Source organism: Artemia sp. Qi Xiang Cuo, chromosome 9, assembly GCF_049724085.1.
Source record: "Artemia sp. Qi Xiang Cuo chromosome 9, ASM4972408v1, whole genome shotgun sequence".
In the NCBI taxonomy this organism is placed as follows: domain Eukaryota; kingdom Metazoa; phylum Arthropoda; class Branchiopoda; order Anostraca; family Artemiidae; genus Artemia; species Artemia sp. Qi Xiang Cuo.
The window spans coordinates 3,679,704-3,706,495 of record NC_142802.1 but is presented as its reverse complement, the minus strand read 5'-3'; the positions used below and the strand labels follow the sequence as shown (position 1 = coordinate 3,706,495).

General features: G+C 35.7%; 2 protein-coding genes across 2 annotated transcripts in view; both read left to right on the top strand.

Moving 5' to 3' along the window:
* The window catches only part of LOC148948239 (semaphorin-1A-like), a 418,473-nt gene that overhangs the window by 124,145 nt on the left and 267,536 nt on the right, over positions 1-26,792 (top strand). The gene's annotated exons all lie outside the window — the stretch shown is intronic.
* Positions 4,222-26,792, top strand: part of LOC148948241 (semaphorin-1A-like) — a 123,757-nt gene continuing 101,186 nt past the window's right edge. Inside the window, exon 1 of the mRNA XM_089094482.1 lies at positions 4,222-4,505. Coding sequence (XP_088950608.1) covers positions 4,424-4,505 — 82 coding nt within the window. The 5' untranslated portion in view covers positions 4,222-4,423. The remainder of the gene's footprint in view (positions 4,506-26,792) is intronic.

The window sequence follows — 26,792 nt, the reverse complement described above, 5'->3', positions numbered from 1 at the left end:
TTTTAAGTTTCATCTGCTGGCCTAAACCACAGGGGCGGATCCAGGATTTTTTTAGGGGGGGGGGGAAAAATAGGTTGATAAGATAAACTTGCGTTATGAGTAAGTTTAATTAACACAAACTTGCGTTAATTAAGTAAATTACACTACTTTAGACTTTAAAGATTTCACCCAAAAGACACCAGAAAAAGGATTATTATTGATTCTTGACGAAATTTCAGAAATATTTGAAAAATTGGGGAAAAATCATCAGTATCGCCCATTTTTGTAATAATGATCATTAGAAAAGTCCAAAATGTGTTTTTTCCCTTCCGAAAAGTTGATGTTTCTTATATACAAGTTGTGCACGCAATAACAGCAAAAGGTTTTGGAAATCACGAAACTGGAATGTTTTCTGTAATAAAGCGAGAAAAACAGCTTACCTCCGTGACAGGGAGGACAGGGCTATTAAGTTCCGCTAAAATACCCAGAATTTGACGATTCTTCCTGTATTTTTTGTATATTTTGCCTGTCTCGTTGTAACCAACATGGACCTTAAAGTCAATTGTTGTATACGTGCATGAAATCTTGCATTACCATTGTAAGACATAAAAATGTTGTATACGTGCATGATCTCGGGCAGGTCAGGCATGACGCCTGACCTACCCGAGATTTACATAGTTTTGTCCAATACAAATATCAATTTGATAGAGAGGATTCCTTTTCGCCTTTGAACATTGTGTTTTTATGTGTGTGTCATTTTGCATTTTTCATTGTTAAAAATAACAAAAGGCCAAGGCCGTATCCAGGGGGGGAGGGGTTACCCGGTTTGAACCCCCCCCCCCCCCGAAATTTTTGACCGAGTCGAAAATTAGCAAAACCTAGGTAAAAATCAGTATAATTAGTCGAAAACTGAGTCAAAAATTAGTACCCCCCCCCCCGAAAAAGTCAAAAATTAGTAACCCCTCCCCCCCCGAAAAAAAAAATCCTGGATCCGCCCTTGCAAAAGGCCCAGGCTAAGTATACGACAACTGGGCGAGACGGACGAAATGGACATTTCCATTTTTATTAAGTTTTTTTTTTATTCTTCCTGGCAACTGAAAACCATGTAAAAAAAAAAAAAAAGTCGAGTAAAAATTAATTACAATATTAGCTTTTTTTTCTTTTTTTTATGTTGGGTACTTGAGTATTAAATTTGCTATTTTATGTCACACAATGAAACCAATAATGAAAGACCCGCTAAAGACGGATTGATTCAAGAGACTGCTGTACAGTCATGTAATGCAATGCGTTGTTTTCATTGCGTTAATGATATTTAGACCGTTGTTTTTTGGGGTTTAGGGGGGGGTACCTAGGTTAGGTTATGTATTTAATATAAGGTATGCTTTACCCCCCCCCCCCCTAATGTGCAAATATATAGCCCAAATTTGTTTATAAACTATTATATATTTATCCTATTTTATTTTATTTAATTAGCATTAACCAAACTTTAGCAGTATATAAAAGAGCACGTTTAATACTCAAGTACCTTATGTTTTAGTGTTGCTAAAGCATAAGGATGAAAAACACAACTTTTTTCTTAGATTTTAGCATCACAATTGCTCATTGAGAGTTACATCTGAGTAACATTCCCTAAAAAAATACTTGCTAAGGAAGTTCGCTGAAAATGAGGGTTATTAATAATAATTTATAATATAATAATAAAAATATTTATAATATAATTTATAAATATAAATCATATATAACTTATATTTATATATAAAATATAAATTCTTATAAATAATTTATATTATAAAATGTTTATAATATAAAAAATGTTTATAATAAAAAATATTTATAATATAAAGAATAAAAATGAGGGTTATTAATAATAATTTGCCAGGGAAGTTCACAAATACAAACTAATCGGGATATTTTCAAAAGCCATAACTGCACACAGTGCTGGATGGAGGGGGACCACCTCCCTCATATTCGTCTGAAGTACCCCTCCTTCACGGAAAAATCGGAAAATGGCATAAAAATATATTTTTTTATGCCCCCTCCTCTCATACCATCTCATCTTCCTCCTATTTTCCTCCCTAAAGGTCGATCTATGTGCTCCAATGGTAACAACTCTAATTAATAAGTAACAATAATTATTAATTAACTATTATGAACAGTTAAAATTATTATATACAAATGTATTATAAAATATGATTATAAACAATAATTAATAATTGACAATAACAATACGTTGACCTAAAAATGCCTTGACCAAAAATATTTGGCCATTAAGAACCACGTTTTATTTAAAGACGTTTTTTTTTAACTCCATACTAAAATGTACTCAACTACATTATCTGTACTCAAAAATATTGCCTAAATTATCAATGGTTTTTCTTAGTTTCAGCTACACAACTGATACAGGGGTGGTTTAAAATGGAGCTAATCAATATAGTATCTTTTCTATTGAAGGTTACTGTCAATTTTCCGGCATCTGAGCTACTCACATATTTAAACATATTTCTATTGTTTCACATACTTTTACCTCGGTCACGTAATTTGGAGTCTATTTTTGTTTATCTTGTGTATTGCCATGATTGATATCTTTTCTATTGCAGGTCATAAGTTTATTTAAGTCTGTTTTTATTTTTGCTACAATCGCGAATCAAATGTCCACTTATAATTGTGATTAGCAACAAAAAGACAAATTCTTTTAGAAAACCGAATGGAAAAAAAGGATCGAGTTTTAAAAGTGTGAAATTGAAGATATTTGGGCTATGATAAAGTAAAAAGATGCACATCGTTTGAAGCCGGGCAGATCTAAAGATTTTTCTTTGAGGAGGGGCAGGGGAAAATTTTGACCTACGTATATTTTAGACTAGCAGGCTCTTTTCGGGAGATTCACCCCCAAGTGTTTACCACAGTTTATATAATTAGCAGTATGATCATTCTCTATCTCTCCCATTATAAAAACCCGGACAGGGGTGCGAGTGCTCCGGAGAACGTTTTTGCAGATAGAAACATAGGCGTTATCAGATCTTTTCGCGGGTAGACAAGTCAGATTTCTCTTGGACGCGAAACTTGGCTTCAACGTTGGAACACTAATTTTGAAGAAACTAATTTTAAATTAATTTATTCCAATACATACATGAAAATCGGTAGTTAGTAGTGTAATGTTCTTATTAGATGTTTTTAGGAATTAAAAATAGGTTTCGAAGTCTCAAGTTGGTTTCAAAGGCATTTTGAGAAAGTTTCTGCCAAAATACGTGTTCCAGGCTAATTGGACCGCTAATGGCAGATCAAATGAGAGGAGTTGTTTGTACGCGCCGATATAAATATAAATATATATATATATATATATATATATATATATATATATATATATATATATATATATATATATATATATATATATATATATATATATATATATATATATATATATATATATATATATATATACTACGAAAACTTTACGAAAAAGAAAGTTTTTTTTTCAAATATCACAGGAACTACAATCTGAGAAAATAAATATCACGACGTGAAAAAAAAGGATAAACTATCCAGTTGCGGATCCAGAGGGGGGGGGGGGCGAGGGTTACCCCATAAAGTATTCTAAAGTAGTGTAATTTACCTAATTAACGCAAGTTTGCATTAATTAAACTTGCTCCTAACGTAAGTTTGTCGGATCAACCTATTTTGCGCCCCCCCCTAAAAAAATCCTGGATCCGCCCCTAAAACCGTCAAACCTACCCCACCAGTTATTAGAAGAAGAAAAAATTCCTTATTTTCACAAATTTCATCAACCCCCCCGCCCCCTTTTTTATAAAATCCTACTTAGGCCGATCAGTTGAGTCCACGTAAATAATAGATTAAGCCATAATTTGTATATAAATTAATTCATACCTGTGAGATGGGACGCTTGCAAACCACTTGGCTGGCTCACCAAGTTTTTTCTGCTTTCGCAATTACGAATAATGCACTTGATAACCATTTCTCAGTGATTGACGATAACAGACTAATCCGCTAAGGCAGAAACAAGTGGGAGGAGCTTTTTGTTCGCACCGAGACCGAAGACCAGAAATTATCTGCGATAAGCTTACTGTCTATAAACTGTGGTGTTTACATACCAAAAGCACCGATCAATGTAAGATGTAGTTTCCACCATTTCTAACTTGCTCACATTTACCTGCTTCTATCGAACAAATATTTTTCACGAAAGAATTTCTTTCATGTAAAGTTTTTTCTGTGGGTATACCATTTAACAACAGAAAAAGCGGTGATCAAGTATTATGACACCTGGGCGAGTCCATAGAGTACGCGCAGGTCTGCCGTGTTTCTGGAGTCAACTACGAGGATTGTAAGATCGAAGCAGTTTCTGGATAATCTTCAGTTGAATAGTTCGTGGGTATTGATTGAACATTTTTCTGATTTTTAGGCCGTAATGTTGGATTGGATTTAAACAATGTTGGGATTATTGCTTTGGTTTATTGGAATAGCATGGGGCTGGCAGGAGAATGTCAGGCCGAAGATGTATGTTCAATATGGTAAGTTTTTTTCGAAGAGATTTACGCTTCTTAAAATTGTGTATTCATTTTTAGAGCTAGTCCCCTCTGAGGTGTCCAAAGTCAAGATATCTCATGTTTCACAGTGAAAAATAGTGACGCTGTGAAACATATAGAGATATAAGCGTAAGTATTTTAGGTTTTTTTAAAGTTATTTATACCCTAGTCTTTCCTTTTGGGTGGGCCTAACTGTACACACCGGATTCACTACCTTCCTGTTAAAAATAAATGAAGAAGAATAAACTAAAGTTTAGAATTTACAATTTACTCTTTTCGTTGTTGGTTCACGCTAGGCTATAGAAGTTTTGTTCAGATTTAGTATTTTGCCTCTTTCTTTTTAGTTTTGGTTAATTTTTAGTCGTTGACGGAAAACGTTAAGAATTGGGCCTCTTCAGAAGGAGACATGCTAGAACAAAAAGAGACCCATTTTTAGATTGTTACTTTTATGCTTATTTCATGGTTTGGTTCGCGTTTTTGGTAGGCTAAATCATCGCCAGCCCCTCGAATGGTCTCATATAACCTTAGGTTATTTAGAAATAAGGATAAATTTTTCGTTATTCATATTATTGACTTACAAATAAAGTAAACATACCACTCGATGCCTTTTTTATGCTCTTACCAAATATAATAATCATTTTTGTCGGAATTGAATTTTACCCCCACCACTAGCGAGTGTTATGTTTACTTTATTGATAAGTCAATAATATGAGTAACGAAAAAATTACCGAAAAAAGTAACATAATAATTTATGAAAATTGATCAAAAACAGATAAAAATGGGTTAAAATTCTACTTTAGCTACTTTTGGCTATCTTGGAAAGGGGTTAGGCTTGGAAAATGAAACTTTCAGGGATGGGTCTACAGGCTAAAGTAGGCCCATGGGTACTGTTCTATTAGCTTGAAGCCACGCTAGAAGTGAAGTTTGGTTAATGCTAATGAAATAAAACAAAATTTGATGAAAATATAATAGTTTAGAAACAAATTTCGGCTAAGTATTTTTACATTAGGGGGAGGGGGGATAAAGCATAGTATATATTAAATACGTAACATAACCTAGGTACCTTTTCCCCCCAAACCCCCCAAAAATAAAGTTGTGATAACGCAGTGATAAATCACTGTTTGCAATCCTCAGCATAGGAAATATCCGTTGTAAAAAACCTGTTTAGCATCTTCGCTGTACAATATATCGCGTGGGTTCGAGCTAATAGAACAGTACCAAAGTATGTCCCGGGACGGTATTTTGAAGTATCTACCTCCACTCCTCCCTCTAGAGGGTCCTGAAACTCGCCTACATGACAGGTGAAATTTTGACAAAACAACATTTTACCTTAATTTTCAGTTATCAGTTTATTTTTCTCTGGCTTTAGTTCTGAAAATGGAATTCCTGTTATTTAAGTAGAATCTCAAGCCATATCAAAGTTTTTTTTTCAAAACTTAGGAAATGTATTTGCATACATGGGCGTACGTAACTTCTTCTCTAGGGGGGTAGCCAATTCTGTGACGAAGGGTGGGGGACTGGGGCTGAAGTTATATGGACAGTTCACAAAACTTTACATTGTCAACAAGTTCTATCATACCTATGAAATCTTTATTAATAAGCAATGACCAAAAATCATCAATAAGCTTCAGCATTAATCAATCTTCTTGGATTAGAAATAAATCTTTCCAAGACATTGTGGATAATTGCTTCTTGTTTGACTTTTATTCTGTCGTTCCAGCTGTTTATTTCCAAATCTTTCAACCATCTACCTTTTATCAACTGCTTTTTTAGCCATCCACCTTTTTTCAACTGCTTTTTCAACCATCTGCTTTTTCAGCCATCTGTAGTGTAAATCTGAAGTTCTAGGGGGGGATGATGCCCCCCCTACGCCCATGTTTGTATATCTTTAAAACCTTATAAATTTGGGATTGAGCAAAGTTGTGAGGCTGATAACAATTTTTTTGTACTTTATTTAAGCAGAAGATCTATTTTGCAATATTTCACGGTACTTATTAAGAATCCGATAAACACGCGAAGAACCGCATCTAGAATCTAATGAAATCCTAATGAAAAACAGGTTTCCGCTGCCTTGTGAGGTATTGCTCACTCCGTGAACAATGTGTAAACTTTAGTTTTTTGGGGTTGAAGGGATAAAAAAGGTACCTAGGTTAGGTTACCTATTTAATATATGCTATGCTTTACCCCACCTCCTCTAATGTGCAAATATATACCCCAAATTTTTTCTAAACTATTATATTTTATCATACTTTGTTTTATTTCATTAGCACTAACGAAACTTCACTTCTCGCGTGTTTATCGGATTCTTGGGCCTAATAAGTACCGGTTTCACTTTTATAACACACAAATTTTTAAAGGTCATCAAAGGTCAGGACCCTCTAGAGGGAGAAGGAGTGGAGGTAGGTACTTCAAAATACCTTGCCTGGATATACTTTAGCCTGTAGACCTGTTCCTGAAAGTTTCATTTTCCTAACCTTTCATTTCCCTTTCCAAGATAGCCAAAAGTAGCTAAAGTAGAATTTTACCAGAAACAGGAACAAACAAGGAAATATGATAAATTGATACTTACTGCAGTACTCTTGCGGCATATTCTAAAGTAAAAATCAGGGGCGGATCCAGGATTTTTTTAGGGGGGGCAAAATAGGTTAATCCGATAAACTTGCGTTAGGAGCAAGTTTAATTAACGCAAACTTGAGTTAATTAAGTAAATTACACTACTTTAGACTACGCTAGGGGGCGCGCGCCCCCTCGCCCCCCCTCTGGATCTGCCACTGGTAAGAATGCCATCATTTTTTGGCTAGTTTCTTTGCACCTAGGGCTATATGAAACCATTAAAAGGGGACTATGGATGAATTCTCAAAAACGCTTATCAGTCTATAAATGTGAGCACAAAATTATCAATCTAAAAATGTGTTTATTTTTGTTCTAGCACGTCTCCTTCTGAAGATGTCCAATTCTTAACCTTTACCATAGTTGTCAACTACTAAAGGGAACATGGTAATAAAATAGAAGTAGTACCATTAAATTCCTTAGTTTATTTTCTTTCCAAATATTATGGTTGCTATTTTCCCAATGCACCCCCCCCCCTGATTGTCCCTGGTACTGTCTTAAGTAATATATTTCTTTGTTCTTTTTCCCCTCATGATGCGTCATGTCTTCTTTGTTAAAACATGTTTGTTACATTCTTGACCTGTGAAAACCATTCTGGCTAAATAATTTCAATGGAATTGTTGGATAAAAAGATTATTTAGAAATGTGAATAGTAATGAAAGGGAACATGATGGTCTGATTTATAGAAACTTGCTGCATATTACAAAGTAAGGATTTCATTGTTTTAGTGATTTTTGTAGTCTTGGGCGGTATACATCCTAAGACTATATATCGGACCGTCAGGGGAGGGGGGATGTATTGCCAGACAAAAAGGAACATGATATTTGGAAAGAATGTGAAAAAAGAATCTAATAGTATTACTTTTAATTATTTAACATGTTTCCTTTAGAAGTTGTCAGCTACTAAAAGTTTACCTAATTTTTTTGCATTTTGTTTTCCCGTTGAAATAAAAGTTGTTGGGTGTGAAATCTAATTTGGCAACAATCTTGTTCATGGCCGCTTCAGAATTTAAAGCAAAAAAAAAAGATAAAAAATAGTACCATTCGAATCCTGAATCAGAAATGTTTCAAAATATAATGGTTGTTACGGCGACAATTGTGTCCCAGCTCCCTCCCACCGACGTGATAGGAGCCTAGGCTGCATATAAACTGTGGGTATAAACCTAGAATTGGGGCTATTGAGAAGAAAACATGTTAAAAACAATCCTTACTTCATAAGATACAGAACAATTGTAGTTAACAAATTCTGAAAGCGATTCCGCTATAAATTACCCCCAACCTCCTTCCCGTAATGTGAAAATATGCATCCCAAATTGTATGTTTCCCATGTATATTTTCGTTTCTTGGTTTCGTCAGCGTTGATTCTATTTGATGGTTCTACACGGGATACAAGAGCGACGTATGGAAAATATATAATTTAGGCTATATATTGGCACATCAGAGGGGAAGGGGTAAAGTATAGGGGAATCGCTTTCAAAATTTGTTAACCGCAATTTTTCTGCATATTACGATGCATAAATTGTTTTCTTAACGTATTTCCTTCTTAATAGCCCCAATTTTAGGCCCATACAAAAAAAAAATCGGATTAGAAAAATTTCGTATATTGCATAGGCCCGTATCTGTCCCCATTACGAAGAAGGGGATGGGACGCAAACGTCACGGTAGAAGCAACCATTTTATTTAGAAACCATATAAGTAGGCCTATTTAGTTTTGAAGAGGCTTTGATATTGAATATAGTCGCATCATTTTAGTCACAGTCGTTCTAGTCACAATTATTCTAGTCACATACTTAGAGGTTTTTTTTGCGAGAGGAGGGGGCCTCTCTGGTCTGCTCCAAGTGGCATCCCTCCATAGAATACGACCCTAAAATATTGTCTTACTGAAGGCGTGTCATGATTATTGTTGAGGAGTGCCGATCATTTATTACGTTCTAGTGAAACTTTGCCGCCTTTAATTACTGGGTTCATCTCTAAAAGCTCTTAATTGAGTTCGTACAAGTGGAAGAAAAAAATCGCTGCATGTTATGAAATTACATGAGCAATTTTTTTTTGCAATCATCACACTTGGCAAGCGATCTTGTTTGTGCGTAATTATCTATTATATATACTGTGGTAATTATGTTTCGAAGGATAAAAATGCTCATGAACTGACTAAACAGATTAAAACTAAGAGCAGGTTGAGCATTTAATTTTGCACAAAAACGAGAGAGTCGCCATACCATTGCTCTTTTGGACGGAAAAGAGAAGTGGAAATTGGTTTTAAGTTAGTCTCATTTTAGTTACGTTTCCTCCCTTAATTGGCCTAAACTATTTCTGTTTTTGCGAACCACGTTTTACAATGTCTTTTAAAAATTAGTTTTTTTCAAAATCCTAAAAATCCTAGATGAATGAACAGACGGAATTAGTTGCAAGATAAGTACCGTTAAATAATTATTTTATAATAGTCTACCCATTTCCTCATAACCAATACTGATTACGAAACTTTTTGATTTTTTTTAAAATACAAGATGCAGCAAATAATGGAATGAAGTTCATATTTCATTCGATGAAGATGGGATGTCACTCTTCTGTATCCATCCCTGCCGGAAGAACATCTTATCAGCAATAGAAAGTAAGCTCTTTGTAAAGAGTGGTGCAATTTCATCAAAATCCGGGGGGGCAAATTTGGAGTCCATTTTCACCAACCAAGTGAAAATGACCATGTGAGCCATATAGTACCATAAAGGTAAAGATATACCAAAGATCTTAGCTTTGACACGATTTTTAAGAAACTAATTTCAGCTGGGGGGGAGGGGCAAGCTAAGGTTGGGGGAGTAAACCGAGGTCTAGGAGGAGCAGTTTTCCCCTCCCCCAGTTTCATGGCAAATTACGTCCCATTTTGCAAAGCAAACACCGCTTTCTTGCAAAGCAATCAAACTTGCTGTAGCAAGTAGACCTAATTCCATAAATTCTCAGTTTTAGAGGAGATTCAGTGGCAAGGGGCAAACTTTTCAGAGCTGACCTCACAACCTTCCTGAGAAAGTCGTTACAGTATAACTTTATATTCTCCTTTGCCTCAGTTGGAGTTGGACAAAGACATTTTCCCCAGATTCTTGGGGTAAATAGGGGGGTAGTGAATCATAAACTCAAGGTTGGCCTTTAGGGAGATACAAATAGCTGAGGGGTCCTGTGTAGAATGTATAGGACAAAAATCTTTCAGCTCCTTGAACATGGAAAATGTTACTGTTTTTGAATGTTGGGAAATCATATTCCCCCACTGAAGTGTGGGCAATAGTGATTTCAAAAAGATAATGGATAATCGGGTCCGCTTTACACTAAATATTTCATGGGTACTCTTCCATTAGCTGGACTCTTTTATGTAGTGCTAGTTTGGTTAATGCTAATGAAATAAAATAAAATAGGATGACCATATAATAGTTTAGAAACAAATTTGGGCTATATATTTGCACATGGGGGGGGGGGGGGCAAAGCAAAACAAATTTTCAATACGTAACCTAACCTAGGTACCTCTTTCCTCTCCAAAAAACAACACTTTAAATATCGTATACGCAATTAAGTCACGCTATACATTTTATTTCTCTACAGTTGTGTCTTGTATCATCCCGTTGAAAAACGGGTTTTTCAACGCGCTCGAGTTTGATATCAAACAGTTCCTGGGGACGAACTTTGATACCGAATTTTGATACCAATAGATACATAAGAAGTATCAAATTTTATGGTGATTTTAAAAACATAAATGTCATCAATTTAGGTTTTAGTTATAAATAGTTAGGCGCCTGAGAAATTTGCCCGATTTTTGATAATAGGAGGAAACATCCCCTAAACGTCGCAGCAATTAAAAGAAAATCACACCATCAGATTCAGCGTCTCAGAGAACCCTATTATAGAGGTTTCAAGCTCCTATCTGCAAAAAATGTGTAGTTTTGTATTTTTTTCAATAATAAATATCAAGTATGCGTTTTTTTTTTTTTTTTTTTTTTTTTTTTTTCAGGGGTGATCGTATCGATCAAGTAGTCCTAGAATATCGAAAGAGGGATTATTCGAACGGAAATTAAAAGTTCTAGTGCCCTTTTTAAATAACAAAAAAAAATCGAGGGCAACTTGGCCCCCTCCCACGCTCATTTTTTCCCGAAGTCACCCAATAGAAATTTGGGATAGCCATTTTGTTCAGCATAGTCGAAAATCTGATTAATATGTCTTTGAGGATGACTTAATTCCCCACAGTCCCCGGCAGAAGGGCTGCAAGTTATGAACTTTGCCCAATGTTTACATCACAGTTTATATAATTAGCAGTATGATCTTTCCCTATCTCACCCATTATAAAAACCCGGACCGAAGTGCGAGTGCTCCAGAGAACGTATAAACATAAGCGACATTAGATCTTTTCACGGGTATAACAAGAGAACAAGTCAGATTTCTCTGAACGCGAAACTTGGCTTCAACGTTGGAACACTAAATTTTGAAGAACCTAATTTTAAATTAATTTATTCCAATACATATATAAAAATCGGTAATTAGTAGTGCAACGCTATTATTAGATGTTTTCAGGAATTACAAGTAGGTTTCGAAGTCTCGAGTTGGTTTCAAAGGAATTTTGAGAAAGTTCCTGCCAAAATACGTGTTCCAGGATAATTAGACCGCTGATGGCAGATCAAATGAGAGGAACTGTTTGTACGCGCCGATATAAACAATATATATATATATATATATATATATATATATATATATATATATATATATATATATATATATATATATATATATATATATATATATATATATATATATATATATATATATATATATATATATATATATATATATATATATATATATATATATATATATATATATATATATATATATCACGAAAACTTTACGAAAAAGAAAGTTTTTTTAAAGAAAAGTAAAGGCCATATTAAACTTAAGATCAGTAGAAACAGAAGCCTACAATAACTCAAACTCAAAACGACCAGAAATTATCATTAAAGAATAAAAAAGGAAAGGAGAATAATTGGTATGGCTGTAACACTGCATATAAATTTATATAAATGTACCGTATATACAGTGGCCTGTAATAATGCAAAAGGTAAATATAACATTGGTTTAAGAATGGAAAAGAAAACAACAAAGAATGAATTTACAACGATAATCAAGTTAAAAATAAGTTTTATTTGAACAATGCCATAACAGTGATGACATTTGATTATGATATGTGGTGCTTCGAATTGATATTTCAGTTCCAAAAGTTTTATCAATTTTTTCTCAAAGGAAAATTACGTGGTGGGCATGAATGAAGACTTGCAGCTAAATTAAATATAGTCACTTCCACTTTTCACATATGTTTATTGATATTGGTTTGATTTTTATTGTCTGTAGTACTGAGGAGTTCATTAAGGAGATAATCAAACACAAGTTTTAAAAAATTTTGCAGCTTTGCTCAAAAAAAGAGATAATCAAATATTGAAACTACTAAAACTAAAATAATTACTTGCTAGTTTATTTTCCTTGATAGGTATGTCTTTCGATTTCCCGATTCTTAAATTTTACTTCAGTAATATGCACTTGTGCGAGAAATCAAATCTTATAAATTGTTCTCAATGAGGAAGTCTTATAGCTATCTAGTGTTCAAGAAAATGCATAAGACCATCAAACATAGGTATTCCATCAGTTATTAGAAATTCAAACAAAGGTCTGCCCATCTCATACGAAAACATTGATTGAAAATGACACTAGTCTTATGGCCTAGAAAATAGACATAATCGTAGAAAATAATATATCACGACGTAAGAAAGAATGATAAACCATCCAGTGGCAGATCCAAAGGGAACAGTGCTTTCCTCCCCAATAATAGTCAAATAATAAGAGTAAGTTTACCTAATGTAACGCAAGTTTGCATTGCTAAAACTTGCTCTAGGTCGTCCGTTTGTCGGATAAACAACTTTTTTGGCAACCCTCAAACATTCCCGCCACTTCGTGGATCCCTCTCCACTACGAAACCATCGGCTACCTATTCCGCTGCAGTATTGATTAGAAGTTAACACTATAAATTTTCTTATTTTCACAAATTTCATCAACCCCCCGCCTCCTTTTTATGAAATCCTACATAGGCCAATCAGTTAAGTCCACTGTATATAAATAATAGATAAAGTCATAATTAGTATATAAATTAAGTCATACCTGTAAGATGGGACAGTTGCAAACCACTTGGCCGGCTCAACAAGTTTCTTTCTGCTTACGCAATTACGTATAATACAATTTCGAACCATTTCTCATTGATTGATAAACGCATACTAACATTACTAACCCGCTAAGTGCACAAGAGTAAGTGGGAGGAGCTTTTTGTTCGCACCGAGAATGAAGAGCAAGAAATCATCTGCGGTAAACTTACTGGATAATTATATATACAGTGGTTTACATATAGTATTGGTTATTGGGAAGTATACTGGTGTTTTCAAGAGGAATTTTTTTCTAGTGGGGGTCGGGTTCGGAGTAGGGGTTACGGGGGAGGATCTTTCTATGGAGGATATTTACTCGGGGGAAGGAAAATTTACATGAAGGGGGTGCTAGATTTCCCAGCATTATTTAAAAAACGATCAGAAATTAAATTAAAAAAAACAAGTTTTTTTTACCTGAAAATAAGGAGCAACATTAAAACTTAAAACCAACAGAAATTATTACGAATATGAGAGGGTTCGCCCCCTAGTCAATACCTCGCTCTTTACGCTAAATGTTTTTAGTACTTTCAAAAGAGCTATCTATTATAAGTACATGGCCGTTGTAATTCAGGTGCTCGCAAATCGGTAAAGATTCGAGCCTACGAATAAAGGCGAAGACATTATATAAGGGTTAAATTCCCTTTATATATGCTATTAAAACAAAAGAACATAAAAATTCGTTACTTATATTAACTCGTAAGCTACTTCAGAACAAAATTTTGAGAAAGCGATTTAGCCAAAAAAAGGAAAATTAATATGCGAACTTCGTTTTAACTTTTCATGTACGGTGAGCTAAAATCAAAGCTGCATTAATTCAAAAACGTTCAGAAATTAACTAAAAAAACAAGTTTTTTTTAACTGAAAGTAAGGAGCGACATTAAAACTTAAAACGAACAGAAATTATTCCGTATATGAAAGGGGCTGTCCCCGCCTCAACGCCTCGCTCTTTACGCTAAAGTTTGACACTGTCTCACAACATTATTTTTTAAAACAAAAAAAAATCGAGGTTAAAATAGTTTAAAATAAATTGTTTAAATAAATCGTTTAGAATTTTTAAACTTTTAGTTTTGGGGGTTTAGGGGCAAAAAAGCTACCTAGGTTAGGTTACGTATTTAATATATGCTATGCTTTGCCCCATCCCCCTGATGTGAAAATATATAGCCGAAATTCGTTTCTAAACTATTATATTTTTATCCTATTTTGTTTTATTTCATTAACATTAACCAAACTTCACTGTACCTACGTTTTTAAATGAAAATACATAAAAATGTATTTTCAAAATCTAGGGGGGTAGGGGCATAAAAATTTAGGAGTGGGCGTTCCCCCTTCTGCAGGAGACGCTACGGTGTCTAGCCAGTTGCGAAATTTCTGCGCCAGTCACCGTAAAAATTGGTCAGTTAAGTGTAAAATAAGCCACTCTGGCAACACAGCAATTGCATAATATCACAAATTCAGTGGCACAATTTCTTGTGATAAATCACCTGGGCAAAAAACTAAGATAATAAATTAACTTCTTGGTCTCAACCACACATCTCAGCTTTATGATAGTTGTCACTTCAAAACCAAGACAGATGTGCTGCTAAATTATGCTATTATTTGTTTTTATATGCTCTGTACAAATGTAGTGTATGATATACTTGACTACTGATGAAATATAATATTTTTAGTGTAATACGACGACCTGGAACCTTTCCAATTAGTTATAATTTTTCGAAGCAATTCGAGCTGGTTTTTTAAGTTCTACACTCACTAGCAGAGCCACAATGAAATCAACGAAATTGATTAAAGTTAATGGCCAAAATTATATCTTTGAGATTCCGTCATATGATTTCCGAAGCAAATAAAATGTAACCAATTATCTTGATTGTATAATATATTCATTGACTAGTAAATATGTTGGCCCCTCAAATATCTTTCCCTATGGCAAAGAAACACTCCCCAAATACTTTACTACCTCAAGAAAAACGTCGTTTTTTGTACCTTTTCGACGAAAGTGCGAAGTCGCTTAAGAAAAAAAATAATCCCGGGACGGTAAGGTATATGCTTAACTCCTTCAAAAGTTTTCTTAAAAAAATTGGACTGGGACTCCTAAGAAGAGCGTATATGCTCATTTATCATCAATTAAGAAAATAAGCACAATATTTTCACTACTTTCTTTATGAAAGTGTAAAGCCTTGCTAAAAAATCGGTACTATCCCATTATCCGGGCCTCTCGGGTTGATTACTATAGACTAGGCAACCAAAACCCGTTTTTGACGTCTTAACTGTTATAGAGCAGGCAATGAAAGCAAGGTTTTCATTGCGTATACAATATGAAACTGTGGTTTTTTGGGGTTTAGGGGGGGAGGTACCTAGGATAGGTTAGGTTACGTATTTAATATATGTAATGCTTTACACCCCCCCCCTACTAATATGCAAATATATAGCCCAAATTTGTTTTAAATTATTATATATTCATCCTATTTTATTTCATTGGCATTAACCAAACTTGACTTTTTAGAGAGGCCCGGATAATGGGATAGTACCATAAAATCCTCTCGGGAGGATAAGCTCAATAATTTTTTTTTTAAATAGTCTTAATCCTAAAGGATTTGTGACTCTTAAGAAATGCTGATGTTCCTTTAACACCAATTTTGCAAAAAAAAAAAAAAAAAAAAAGCCACGTTTCCTGTACTATCTATATGAAAGCGCTAATTGAAGTCACCCCAGCATGAGAAGTTATACTTAGCTCGTTAATTTTTATAAAATAGTTTTAATCCTAAGGAGTTGCGACCACAGTTTATATAATTATCCAGTAAGTTTACCGCAGAGGATTTCTGGCTCTTCATTCTTGGTGCGAACAAAAAGCTCCTCCCACTTATTTCTGCACTTATTGTCCACTTATTGGTTGAGCCGGCCAAGAGGTTTTGTCAGTACTTGTTCCTTGTTCCGTATTCTTTGTCTACCCGTGAAAAGATGTAATGCCGCTTATGTTTATATCTGCAAAAACGTTCTCTGGAGCACTCGCACCTCGGTCCGGGTTTTTATAATGGGTGAGATAGGGAAAGATCATACTGGATAATTATATAAACTGTGGTTGCGACTCTGAAGAGTTTAGATGCTCTAATTTTCGGGAAAAAAGTCAATTACCGCACTTTGGGCCGATTAAACTAACTCCAGATTGTTTTGATTAGGCGATTGTTAGAGGTTACGCACTAGGTCTCTTTATATAGGTCTATACTGGTTGCAAAGCTGGATGCAGTCTTGGAGTAACAGAATACAGAATAGGAGCGAGAGCCTCAAGGGTTGGTGGCACACATGTCTGTACACCTACGATTAATAATGTGTAACCTCTTGATTATTGTAATATGCAAAGAGAGCAAATAGTTCGAGATAATCATCATTGCGAACGAATGCTGATTAGTTTACATTGACATACTTTGATTGATAAATTCTAAACTTTGACCTAAAGAATAAAGTGAAAATAAGCTGTATTTGCCCCGTGTTCATTAAAATAGTCTGACCAGATGAAGTTCCATGATACCCTGCATTTTGCTTGAGAGGACCGCGAAGGAGGAGTCGATGGTACGGCGACTGAAACGCTTCTTTTGAATCCTCTTTTAAAGAAAATTTCATTTGCTATTTGTAGTGCATGATTTTATTTCATTGTCCCCCTTGGCTATGTCCGCGATATCTAGAAATTTATGCCATATTGGCCATACCAGTTCAATTTGCACTGAATAATCAACGTGTTTCAAGAATGGTGGGTATGTAAGACCCCCCCCCCCTATAAACTGTCTGAGGAACCCCTCAGCCAGAAATATGAAAAAAATAGCTAATGGGCAGAAAAAGTGCACTTAAAAATAGTTATTTTTAAGGGATATATCCTCTTGAAAAAGAATTTGATTCCTCATCCTGGAAATAGCATTGACCGTAGCAGTCTCTTAATCTTAATGTATTGCTAAAGTTAGTGTTGATGAGGATTTAGTTTCTTCTCTTCGAATTTTGCCCAAGAATGGTGTTTCCGAGATTTTGGGAGAAGGTGGGATACAATGTTGATGACATGTTTTTTATTCTTTTTTATCCCTAGATTCTTGGATTATGATTTAAACGAATTTGTTCATCGGCCCGGCTGCTGTTGACCTATTGATCTACAAATTACAAATTGGGACAATTCTTGTTTTAAATAGGCTGTGCATTTTGACCATCAAAAATTAGAGCACACTATATTTGGAGGACCTTATCTATTATTAGTTTTAAGGGTGGAGACTGCATAACGCATGTCTTCCAATTAACTTTGTCTAAGCGTCTCGATCAGGATTAGGGCTCGATTTTCTTGCTCTGGTGGTATTTAACTGGACCCCACGGCCGTATCCAGGGGGGGGGGGTTACCCGGTTTGACCCCCCCCCCCCTCGAAATAATTTGACCGACTCGAAAATAAGTCGAAAATTAGTAAAACCTAGGTAAAAATCAGTAAAATTAGTCGAAAACTGAGTCCACATTTCGTACCCCCCCCCCCCAAAAAAAGTCAAAAATTAGTAAACCCCCCCCTGAAAAAAAATCTTGGATACGGCCCTGCTGGACCCCCCCTCCCAATGAATAAGACCCTGACCACGTGTACTTTCACAGTTTCAAGTAAGATGCAGCGCGAACTACTGCTTCGGTTAGTGTTTTCTCAGAATCCGTTACCGTTATATGTCTACTTTGGTGTTTTTCTTGATTAAAGACCGAATATGCACCACAATTGTGGCTTTGATTATTGAAAAACGTTATATTGCACGATATGTAATTTTACAGGAGACTGAATAAAGGGTAAAATTGTTTTGGAGTTTTTGATTGGTATTGACGAGCAGTTTTTTTGTTTGAAAAAGCTTTTTTTAGGCACCAAAACATTGATGAAAAACGTCCAATTTCCAGCAGTTTTGTAGGTATACTACCTGTTCTAGAAAATAAAGAAAGGGTTTTTGACTTTCTTTATTAATTAAATCTGTTGGCCCGGAAAAAAATACAGCCATTAGAATATTTGACCGTTCGAAATGTGGTTGTTGGATAATTCGTCATGGGACAATTCAGATGTTTTGTAAGAAAAACCGCTGATAACAATTTTAGTAGATACTTTGTTTTCGCAAGCTAACAGAAGAATGCTACGCAATTTTTACTGAAACTATCTAACAATTCGAAACGTTGACAATGAAAATTGCATGATGATGGATTAAAATTGTAAAATAAAACTTGTAAATTTCTCCATTTAAGTTATAACATGACTCTGACACTCGTCTATTACAGTTTTGTATTAAACATTTATATTTGCTTTGCAGTTTGAAATTTTTTTGAAATATAGGCTTACGTTTGAAAGTTTATTTTTAAGTTTCCCGCCTCATTCATTTTCTTTGGCCTATGTTTTAGCGTTTGAGTTTAAGAGTGGGTTGAGTTGGCTAGGTTGAATTTTACTGAATTGAGTTTTGTATGGTTTGAAATTTCCTTGGGTTTCGTTTTACTTGGGCTGAACTTCGCTGAGGTGGTTGGAGTTTTGTGGCGGTTAATTATTTTTCAGAATGTGGAAATATAAGCAGAGTTTTGCGTGAGTTTAATCTACCCACAGTAAGGAACATAGATATAGTGCATTTTGGGAAAATAGAAACTTCTAACTATCTTGAAAACCAAATAAGATACGGAAAACGTGCATGGTGAGTTTGAAGACAAGAGGGTTGACAATAATAAATTTAAAAGTCGGTTGAAGTCTTTTGATTTACTGCGTCCAATTTCTTTTCCTGTCTATTAATTTCAAGCTCAATTTCAAACATCTTGTATTTTGATTTTGTATGGCTGACGGGCAATGAGACATGTACATGCGAGTTTTAACATAGTGTTTTTCGCATGTTATATTCAAGGGCTTCTGTCGGTTATGAAGTGCTTTCTTTGGGAGTCAATTTAAAAATGCTAATATTTCAATATACGGATTCTCTTCTTGTCACGGAATTTATGACAGGGGACTGATGGAAAAAGCGGGGGAACATCTTTGAAAAGGGGTGTTTTGTTTTTACTGCAATAATATAAACAATCATTGTCGTGTCTCCTATAGTTCACAAGTCAAATATGCTGGCTCGAATGAATTGAAAAAAATTATGAAGTTTATTAGGCGTGTTGGCGTGCTCAGGGTAAGGCGTCGGTGCTTGTTAAGAATCCAGTAAACACGCGGGAAAGACCGATTCGAAATCTCAATGATGCTTAATGAAAAACAGATTTTCGCTGCGTAGTGAGGTAATGCTCACTCCGTAAGGGGCAAAAAAGGTACCTAGGTAAGGTTAGGCTACGTATTTGATATATGCTATGTTTTACCCCCCCCCCCCCTAATGTGCAAATGTATAGCCCAAATTTGTTTCTTAACTATTATATTTTTATCCTATTTTGTTTTATTTCATTAGCATTAACGAAACTTCACTTATCGCGTGTTTACTGGGTTCTTAACAAGTATCAAGGCGTCTTTCCTAAAAGTGGATGGTCGTCAAAATGAAATTTTTAGGAATTTGACATAGACACCTGCCCCTACGGCGGATTTCTCATAGGAGACTTGGCTGACGGACTTAATTCCTGTTTTGATACCGTTTTCTAGTTTATGATTCTCTAATGGATGTTTTTTCGTTTCAAATAAGGCTAACGCTCTTTTTCCAACGAACGAAGCGCCATTAGCAATTTTGGTACTTTATGTTTTATAGTGACCGCACTCAAGTTCTTGATCTGAGTAAAGCCGTTTTCTCTGTCTCCATTCGGAGATAATTAGCTTAGTGTCAGTGAGATAAAGCACTATACAGGTATATTTTAATTCAATATTTGATGTATAGAGTTGGTTAGGTTAGATATTTAATATGTTGCGTTCTGGGCGGCCTGCGTTCCATAATTCCCTGTTGTAGTTGTCATAATTTTGTACTAAAGTTTTATATTTTCATCATATTTTGGTATATCTCATTAGGATTAACCTAACTTGACTTCTTTGGTGTGGTTGCTATAAAACGGAAGTATCGACAATTTTAGCCGAAAAATTCGGAATTGATCCTCAGTTGTTCGCGCAAGGCCGTACCCAGTATTTTGTTTTACTAAAAATATATTTTTCTGGGGGGGGGGGGGGGTTACAAAAAAAACTCAAAAAACGCATGCACAAACTGTTTATATCCATTTTTGTTATGTTTTAACGAGTCAGATAAACATTCGGGGGGGGGGTTGAAACCCCTACCCCCCCCCCCCTGGATACGGCCTTGTGTTGACGCCTATGCACAATTCATGTTTTTTAACTTGATGGTTTCTAAATTACCGAGACGAATTACTGAGTATTGATCGAGTATTTCACGAAGACCCCTGATTTAGAACGATACTAACGGCTTTTCCCATAGAATAGATTTTCAGTCTCAGACGAGATTTCGATTGTCTCTGCACGAGTCATATCGAGCAAATGTTTAGTCAAGGGATGTCTCCCCCCTCTGGTGTGTGTGAGGTCCCCTAATTTCCATTTGAATGTCATCTATCTTCGATATTGCTTCCCTCTTGGGCTAATAGATGTTGTTCTTATGTTGAATATGGCATTCCTTTAGATATCTTGGATACTGGTCTAAACTGAAGCTATTTCTGATTGACTAATTTTAAAAAGTTTCGTTTTCTCAGTCACCAGCGTAACGTAGGAAGATTCTTGGGAGTTGAGACCCTCCCTCCACCATGTTTTAACTTGTAAAATCGTATTGGATTATGTGCAGCTTAAAATGATATTTTCACAATTTGACCCCGACTGAAATGAAATCCTGATGCTCTTCGTCTATCAGAGTTTAGGGCTAAGACACACGACGGACTTTTTAGCTTTTGAAAGGAAATATAAACCAGAATCGCCTTAGTGTATGGCCAAATCGACGCTTATCTGAGAGCGTCAGAGGCAAGACCGGATTTAAATCTTTGTCGCCCCTAGGCCCAAGCGTTTTGGCGCCTAGGTCCAATCAATTTTTTTTCGGGAAGACAGAGATTTACGGGGAAATCCCCGAAAATTTGGGGATAGTGGAAGCCTTGAACAGAAGGCAACTGATGAGTGTTGAGCCAAAAGTAATGCAATTCTGTGAATAGGAAGCGTAGCAGCAAATTTTACCTGGCACTTTGACGATAAATTACATCAGTCCAGTTTCTGTTTTTGGAAAAAAATCACTCAGTGTTTTTTTTTTTTTTGCGCTCCTCGGTATTGTTCGCCCCTAGGTCTGCGCCTAGTGGGCCTGTGTTGAAATCCTGGCCTGATCAGAGGGTAGAGTTCCATAGGAATTTGGTATTTACAGCAAACGTAAGTGATCCCATGTGGGTTCAGAACACTGCCTTGATCATTAGCTCATTGTATTCTAAAATCGGTCCTGTTATATACCAGTTGAATTAAAAAAAAAAAAAAAAAAAATACTATAGCTTCTTTAACGTCTGTAAAAACGATGGAAAAAGCTACCCCCTCCCTCAAGAATTTGCCCAGATTTGTGGTCTACGGCTATATTCGTACTTTTTTATATGTATGTTTTTATTGTTCTACCGAACTCTGGGATGCAATCAGGGGAGAAGGGTTGCCCCCCCCCTAAATACTAAATTTGTTTGAATTTCTTCGGGTTCAAATGATAAACATCAGTTATATATTCAAATATTTATTATTACCTCCCCCTTGAATTTTTTTCTTATTGCTCTTCTGTTAAAAATTCCGTGTACGTGCATAACGAGCTATACTCATTTTATTTCCACTATATTTTTTTTTCCACTCATCTTCGAAACAACCTCGCTGTTAGGGCCAAAAAAAAGTTACCCGTGCGTAACAGGAACGTGGAATTTCAGATTAGACGCCAAGTTTACCTTTAAATGGAGTGGAATCACCCTTACTTTCAGACATACGGAAAGGTTGAAACAGCTGTTTGTGTTTTGAAACTAATTATCGCTCCAATTAAGAACAAAGGTGATTGCAATAGCGCGTGCTTCCAGGAGGGGCTTGTCTTGAGGTGCTGGAGAACTGTATGCAGGTTTTTATCAAACCAAGATTATCCTCTGAAGGATTTTGGCTGTGGCAAAGTTGCTAGGTGGCATGTTTTGCCAAATTAAGATTGATTTCTCCCGCCTTCTGAACTAATCATGCTGGATTGATTTGTTTATTCCATCTCCCAACATCTCATCTGGCTTTCAAGACACTTCGAAATTCGTTCTCTAAATTGTTCTTATCTTCGTTTGGCAGGGGAAAATTTCAAAACAATTAAAAAATTAAGCAATCGACATTGATATTGGTGTCTTCAAGGTTGCAAATGGTGCATTACGAATCAAGAACCTAATTTGTTTTCCTTTTTAATTGGATAATAAGGTACTGCTGCATTATATGACCCTTTCTAAAAAATCAAGTTTCGTTAATGCCAATGAAATAAAATAAAATAGGATGAATATATAATGGTTTATAAACGAATTTGGGCTATATATTTCCACATTAGGGGCGAGGGGTGGGGTAAAGCATAGCATATATTAAATACGTAACCTAACCTAACCTAGGCACCTCCCCTAAATCCCAAAAAACAACAGTTTAAATATCGTAAACGCAATGAAAACCAGGCTTTGCATTGCATTACTCTATAGCGGTATGTTGAATTAACCCATCTGGCGGGTTTTTCGTGAAAACGAAAGGCCCATATAACGTACCAGTACCGAAAATAATTACTAAGGACGCAATGAAAGTGTGTGAAGTAAATATATTGGATAGAAACTATGAAGAATAAAAAACCAAAGGAAAGAAACTCGAGAATAGGGTTTTTGTAAGAACAACGAAAATACTGGAAGAAATAGAACCAATATTTCGGGAGGTCAGCCACATGCCTTCTTCAGCGCTATGGGAGAAAGTTTTAGGTTAACGTGTTCACATTGTAACGCGAACGAAACGGACCGGATAAAAATAATTGAAAAAAAACAACGCAGAAAGCAAATAGAAATAAAAACCCAAATTGGAAGAATTAAAAAACCTAACAACACGGAAAAAACAACAGATAAAATTAGAGCTAACACAATTAAAAACTTTAAAGAAAAAAAAACTAACTCGCAAAAGGGAGCCACTAACCATTATCCACGACTAACAAAAAACAATGGTGTCAATAGATACTAGACAAGTGAGTGGAGAATGCTAATGACAGCGTTGTTTTTTTTTTATTTGTGGGCATTGGTGAATGGCTCGCTTTTAGAGTTTTTTTTGCTTTTAAAATTTGTAATTCAGTTAATTCTGATTTGATCTGTTGTTGTTTTTTTCTGCGTAGTTGGGTCTTTTTAATTCTTCCAATTTGGGTTTTTGTTTCTTCTTGCCTTCCTCGTTGTGTTTTATTTTGCAATTTTATTTTAATCCGATGTTACGTTTGCAATTACGTTCAAAAATTGTGAATATTCTTCCTTGAAACTTTCTCCGGTACTCCCGTACAATCCAGAACACACTCGAGAAGTTTGTTTAATGTAAGATCTTGAAAACCGGTTTCATGGTGACAAAGACAAATTACGGGTGACAATGCATGGGATTTGTATATTGCAAGGGTGTTGGGGTTAAGTTACGTTAGGTTACTTTACTCCCGCCCCCTAATGTGCAAATATATAGCCCAAATTATATTATTATATAAACTAAAGTGTTCTGTTTTCATCATGTTTTGGTATATTTCATTAGGATCAACCTAACTTCATTTCTCGAGTGTGTTCTAGATTGTACGGGAGTACCCTTTTTCCTATAGCGCTGAAGAAGGGGAGCGGTTGTCCTCCCAAAGTATTCGTTTAGGATTCAGTTTTGCCTTTGAGTGAGCTTACAATAATGAGAAGTCGGAACTCCTTGATCATTAAAAGAGGATGTATTTTATCCTCCTTTTTAATCTAGTTAATGTTTTATAAGCTGTTGGATACTGTCCATTTAGTATACAACTGTTATTGCGGGAGATTGCCTTGTCCATTTGTTGGTTATTTATAACCTTACAATAACTGATCATAAATTAGTGTTACATTAAAAACTGCTCTGAGCCACCGTGTTTGATGGCTACAAGTTTCATTCCGTTCTTTTGTGATGATTTATTTCCCCTGTTTGCTGGAGTTTTCCTTAGTGCCACCTGCGTTTTTACCATAGCTTTAAACGAATTCACCGAACCTGATGGGCTTAGAGTTGTCCATTTGTGCAGGTGATGATGATTAGTCCAGACATTTTGTCTGCTACCTGTGGACCTAAGGGGTTGTGCCGTGGCAGATGGCTAGTTGTGAAAACAATTTGACCGTTGGAATTAACCCTGGGTCTTCTTTGGTATTTTATTAAAACAGCCGTGAAAATTTGATTGAATTAGGTCCCTAAGCCTTTCAATAAATCGTACGATCCTTCTTAATTAATTAGCTCAGGTTTGTTGAGGGAGTTCAGAAATTTTCAACATGGAGGAGGGTCAAACGCTTTAAAACAATACGCCCATTAAGCCTAAATGTTCATATGCACATGTATTTATTGCGTTTTTTCTCAGGTATTTTGTTGGTAGGAAAATTCTCTTTTGCCTTATAGCACATATAGTAACAACTACTACTATTACTACTACTAACAACTCACCGCAGCACCAAGCCGCCGGAGGCCAACACAGCTACGCACGCTCCTCCTCCATCCCAATCTATTATTTATTTATTTATTTATTACCCGTCAAAAAAAGGTACAAAAGACGGAGTATCACTAAAAAAGAAAAAAACACACAAAAAAACAAATCTATCCAAAGCCTCCCTTTTTACACCCTCCCACGAAGTTCCCATTTCCTTTAAATCTTTCTTTATGACGTCCTCCCACCCCAGACGAGGACGACCTGCTTTCCGTTTAGCCCTAGACGGTTGGCCGAAAAGAACAATGTAACAACGCTTGAAATGAATGCAGAAGAACATTGGTATACATGGCTAACAATTCAGGGGCCTCAAGTATATTTAAAAAGAGAGGCTGACTGGTATCCACGCGGGTAGGGGACCCATCGGGTGAATATAAAATTATGATTTTCTTATCATTTCCCAATTTTTCTTTTGATGTGTTATTTTTCGAATTGCTAATATGCACTACAGTTAACAACGCTTGTAGTGATTGACTTTAGAAAGATTTTTTTACACTTTAAATTCATCTGTTTCATTCACGACAAAATGGAACGTAAATTTAATAATGATAAAAAAGGACAAAAAAGGACAGCGTTATTTTTCGTTGTCCCTACAATTTAGCCGTTTGTCTAGGTGTCTTTCATCTTTCTAATTATTGTCCTTTAGTTTCAAAGTCTGGCACCATTAGCGCTGCAATCAAAATTGCACAGCCCTCACCTTTCCTGGAATTAATTTGTGTGTGCCCACTTGAGGCCCATGCTTCAAGAAGTACTCAAGATTTTCATATCCGAATTTTTCGGGGGTTTGTCTACTTCCCACCACCTCGTGTAAATCTCGGAACGCCACGTGTGCCGTACATTTCCGCCACACTTGGCATAGTCCCCAAAACGTTGACACAGTTACGACCCACTTGGTACGTGCCACCTGGTGTACATGATTTCTGAGCCTGGGTAAGCCTGCGGAATAGTCCACATTTTTACGTTTTTTTTTTTTTTTTTTTTTTTTTTTTTTTTTTTTATTTTTTTTTTATACAAAATCTTCTAGCTAGGAGAACCTTGAAAAAAGGCTGTGAGCACTCCTCCTGCGCTTGTGCTGATAGTCAGAAAGACGTAGCCTACCTAAAGAGGCGTCTGTACTTTTATTGGTGTTTTGTATTTTCCTCTTGAAGCACGATGATAGAAGAACGCCGACTTTTTAATTCTGGGTTGTAGGATCTTAATTCCTTTTGGTATTCAGAGAATTCGATCCCTTTAAATCATTTTACGAGCCTCAGTGTCGGCTGACCGTCTCAAAGACAAAGGGCCCATAAGCTAATTCTCCCTGGGGACCAGTCACCATCGAGAACTATTGAGAATCTATAGTTTGACTATCAAAGTCAATACAATTTTATGTTCCTCAGCCTGGTTTTCAATCAATGCCGGTAGCACCACAAGGAACTCCCAAAGCCGCCAAATTTCTCAAGTGATATTTCCTTTGAGGCGGTTTTTAGGGTTTGCTAAAGCACTTTTAGGGACTTCCCCTTCCTGAACTTTAAGAGAAAATTCTGCTCTATTTGTTCGAAAAACAAATTCACAATTTCTGATGATATAAGTTTCATTAAAGCTGAATATCTCTATCTCCGGCACAAAACGGGAGAATTTAAATGTTTTTTTTTTTGGTAAGATTTCTTGGAAAGTAGGTTTAGACTTTTAGTTTTCAGCAGTTTTTTACCGCCCATTCAGTTCTAAATAGTTTGGCCACACAAATTAAAAAAGTTTATAATAGACGAGACAGGATTATCCTTTTAGATATCGAAACCCCTTAATAGTCGTATTTGCGCAATCTTACTCAAAACTATTCCCCCTTGATAAACTTT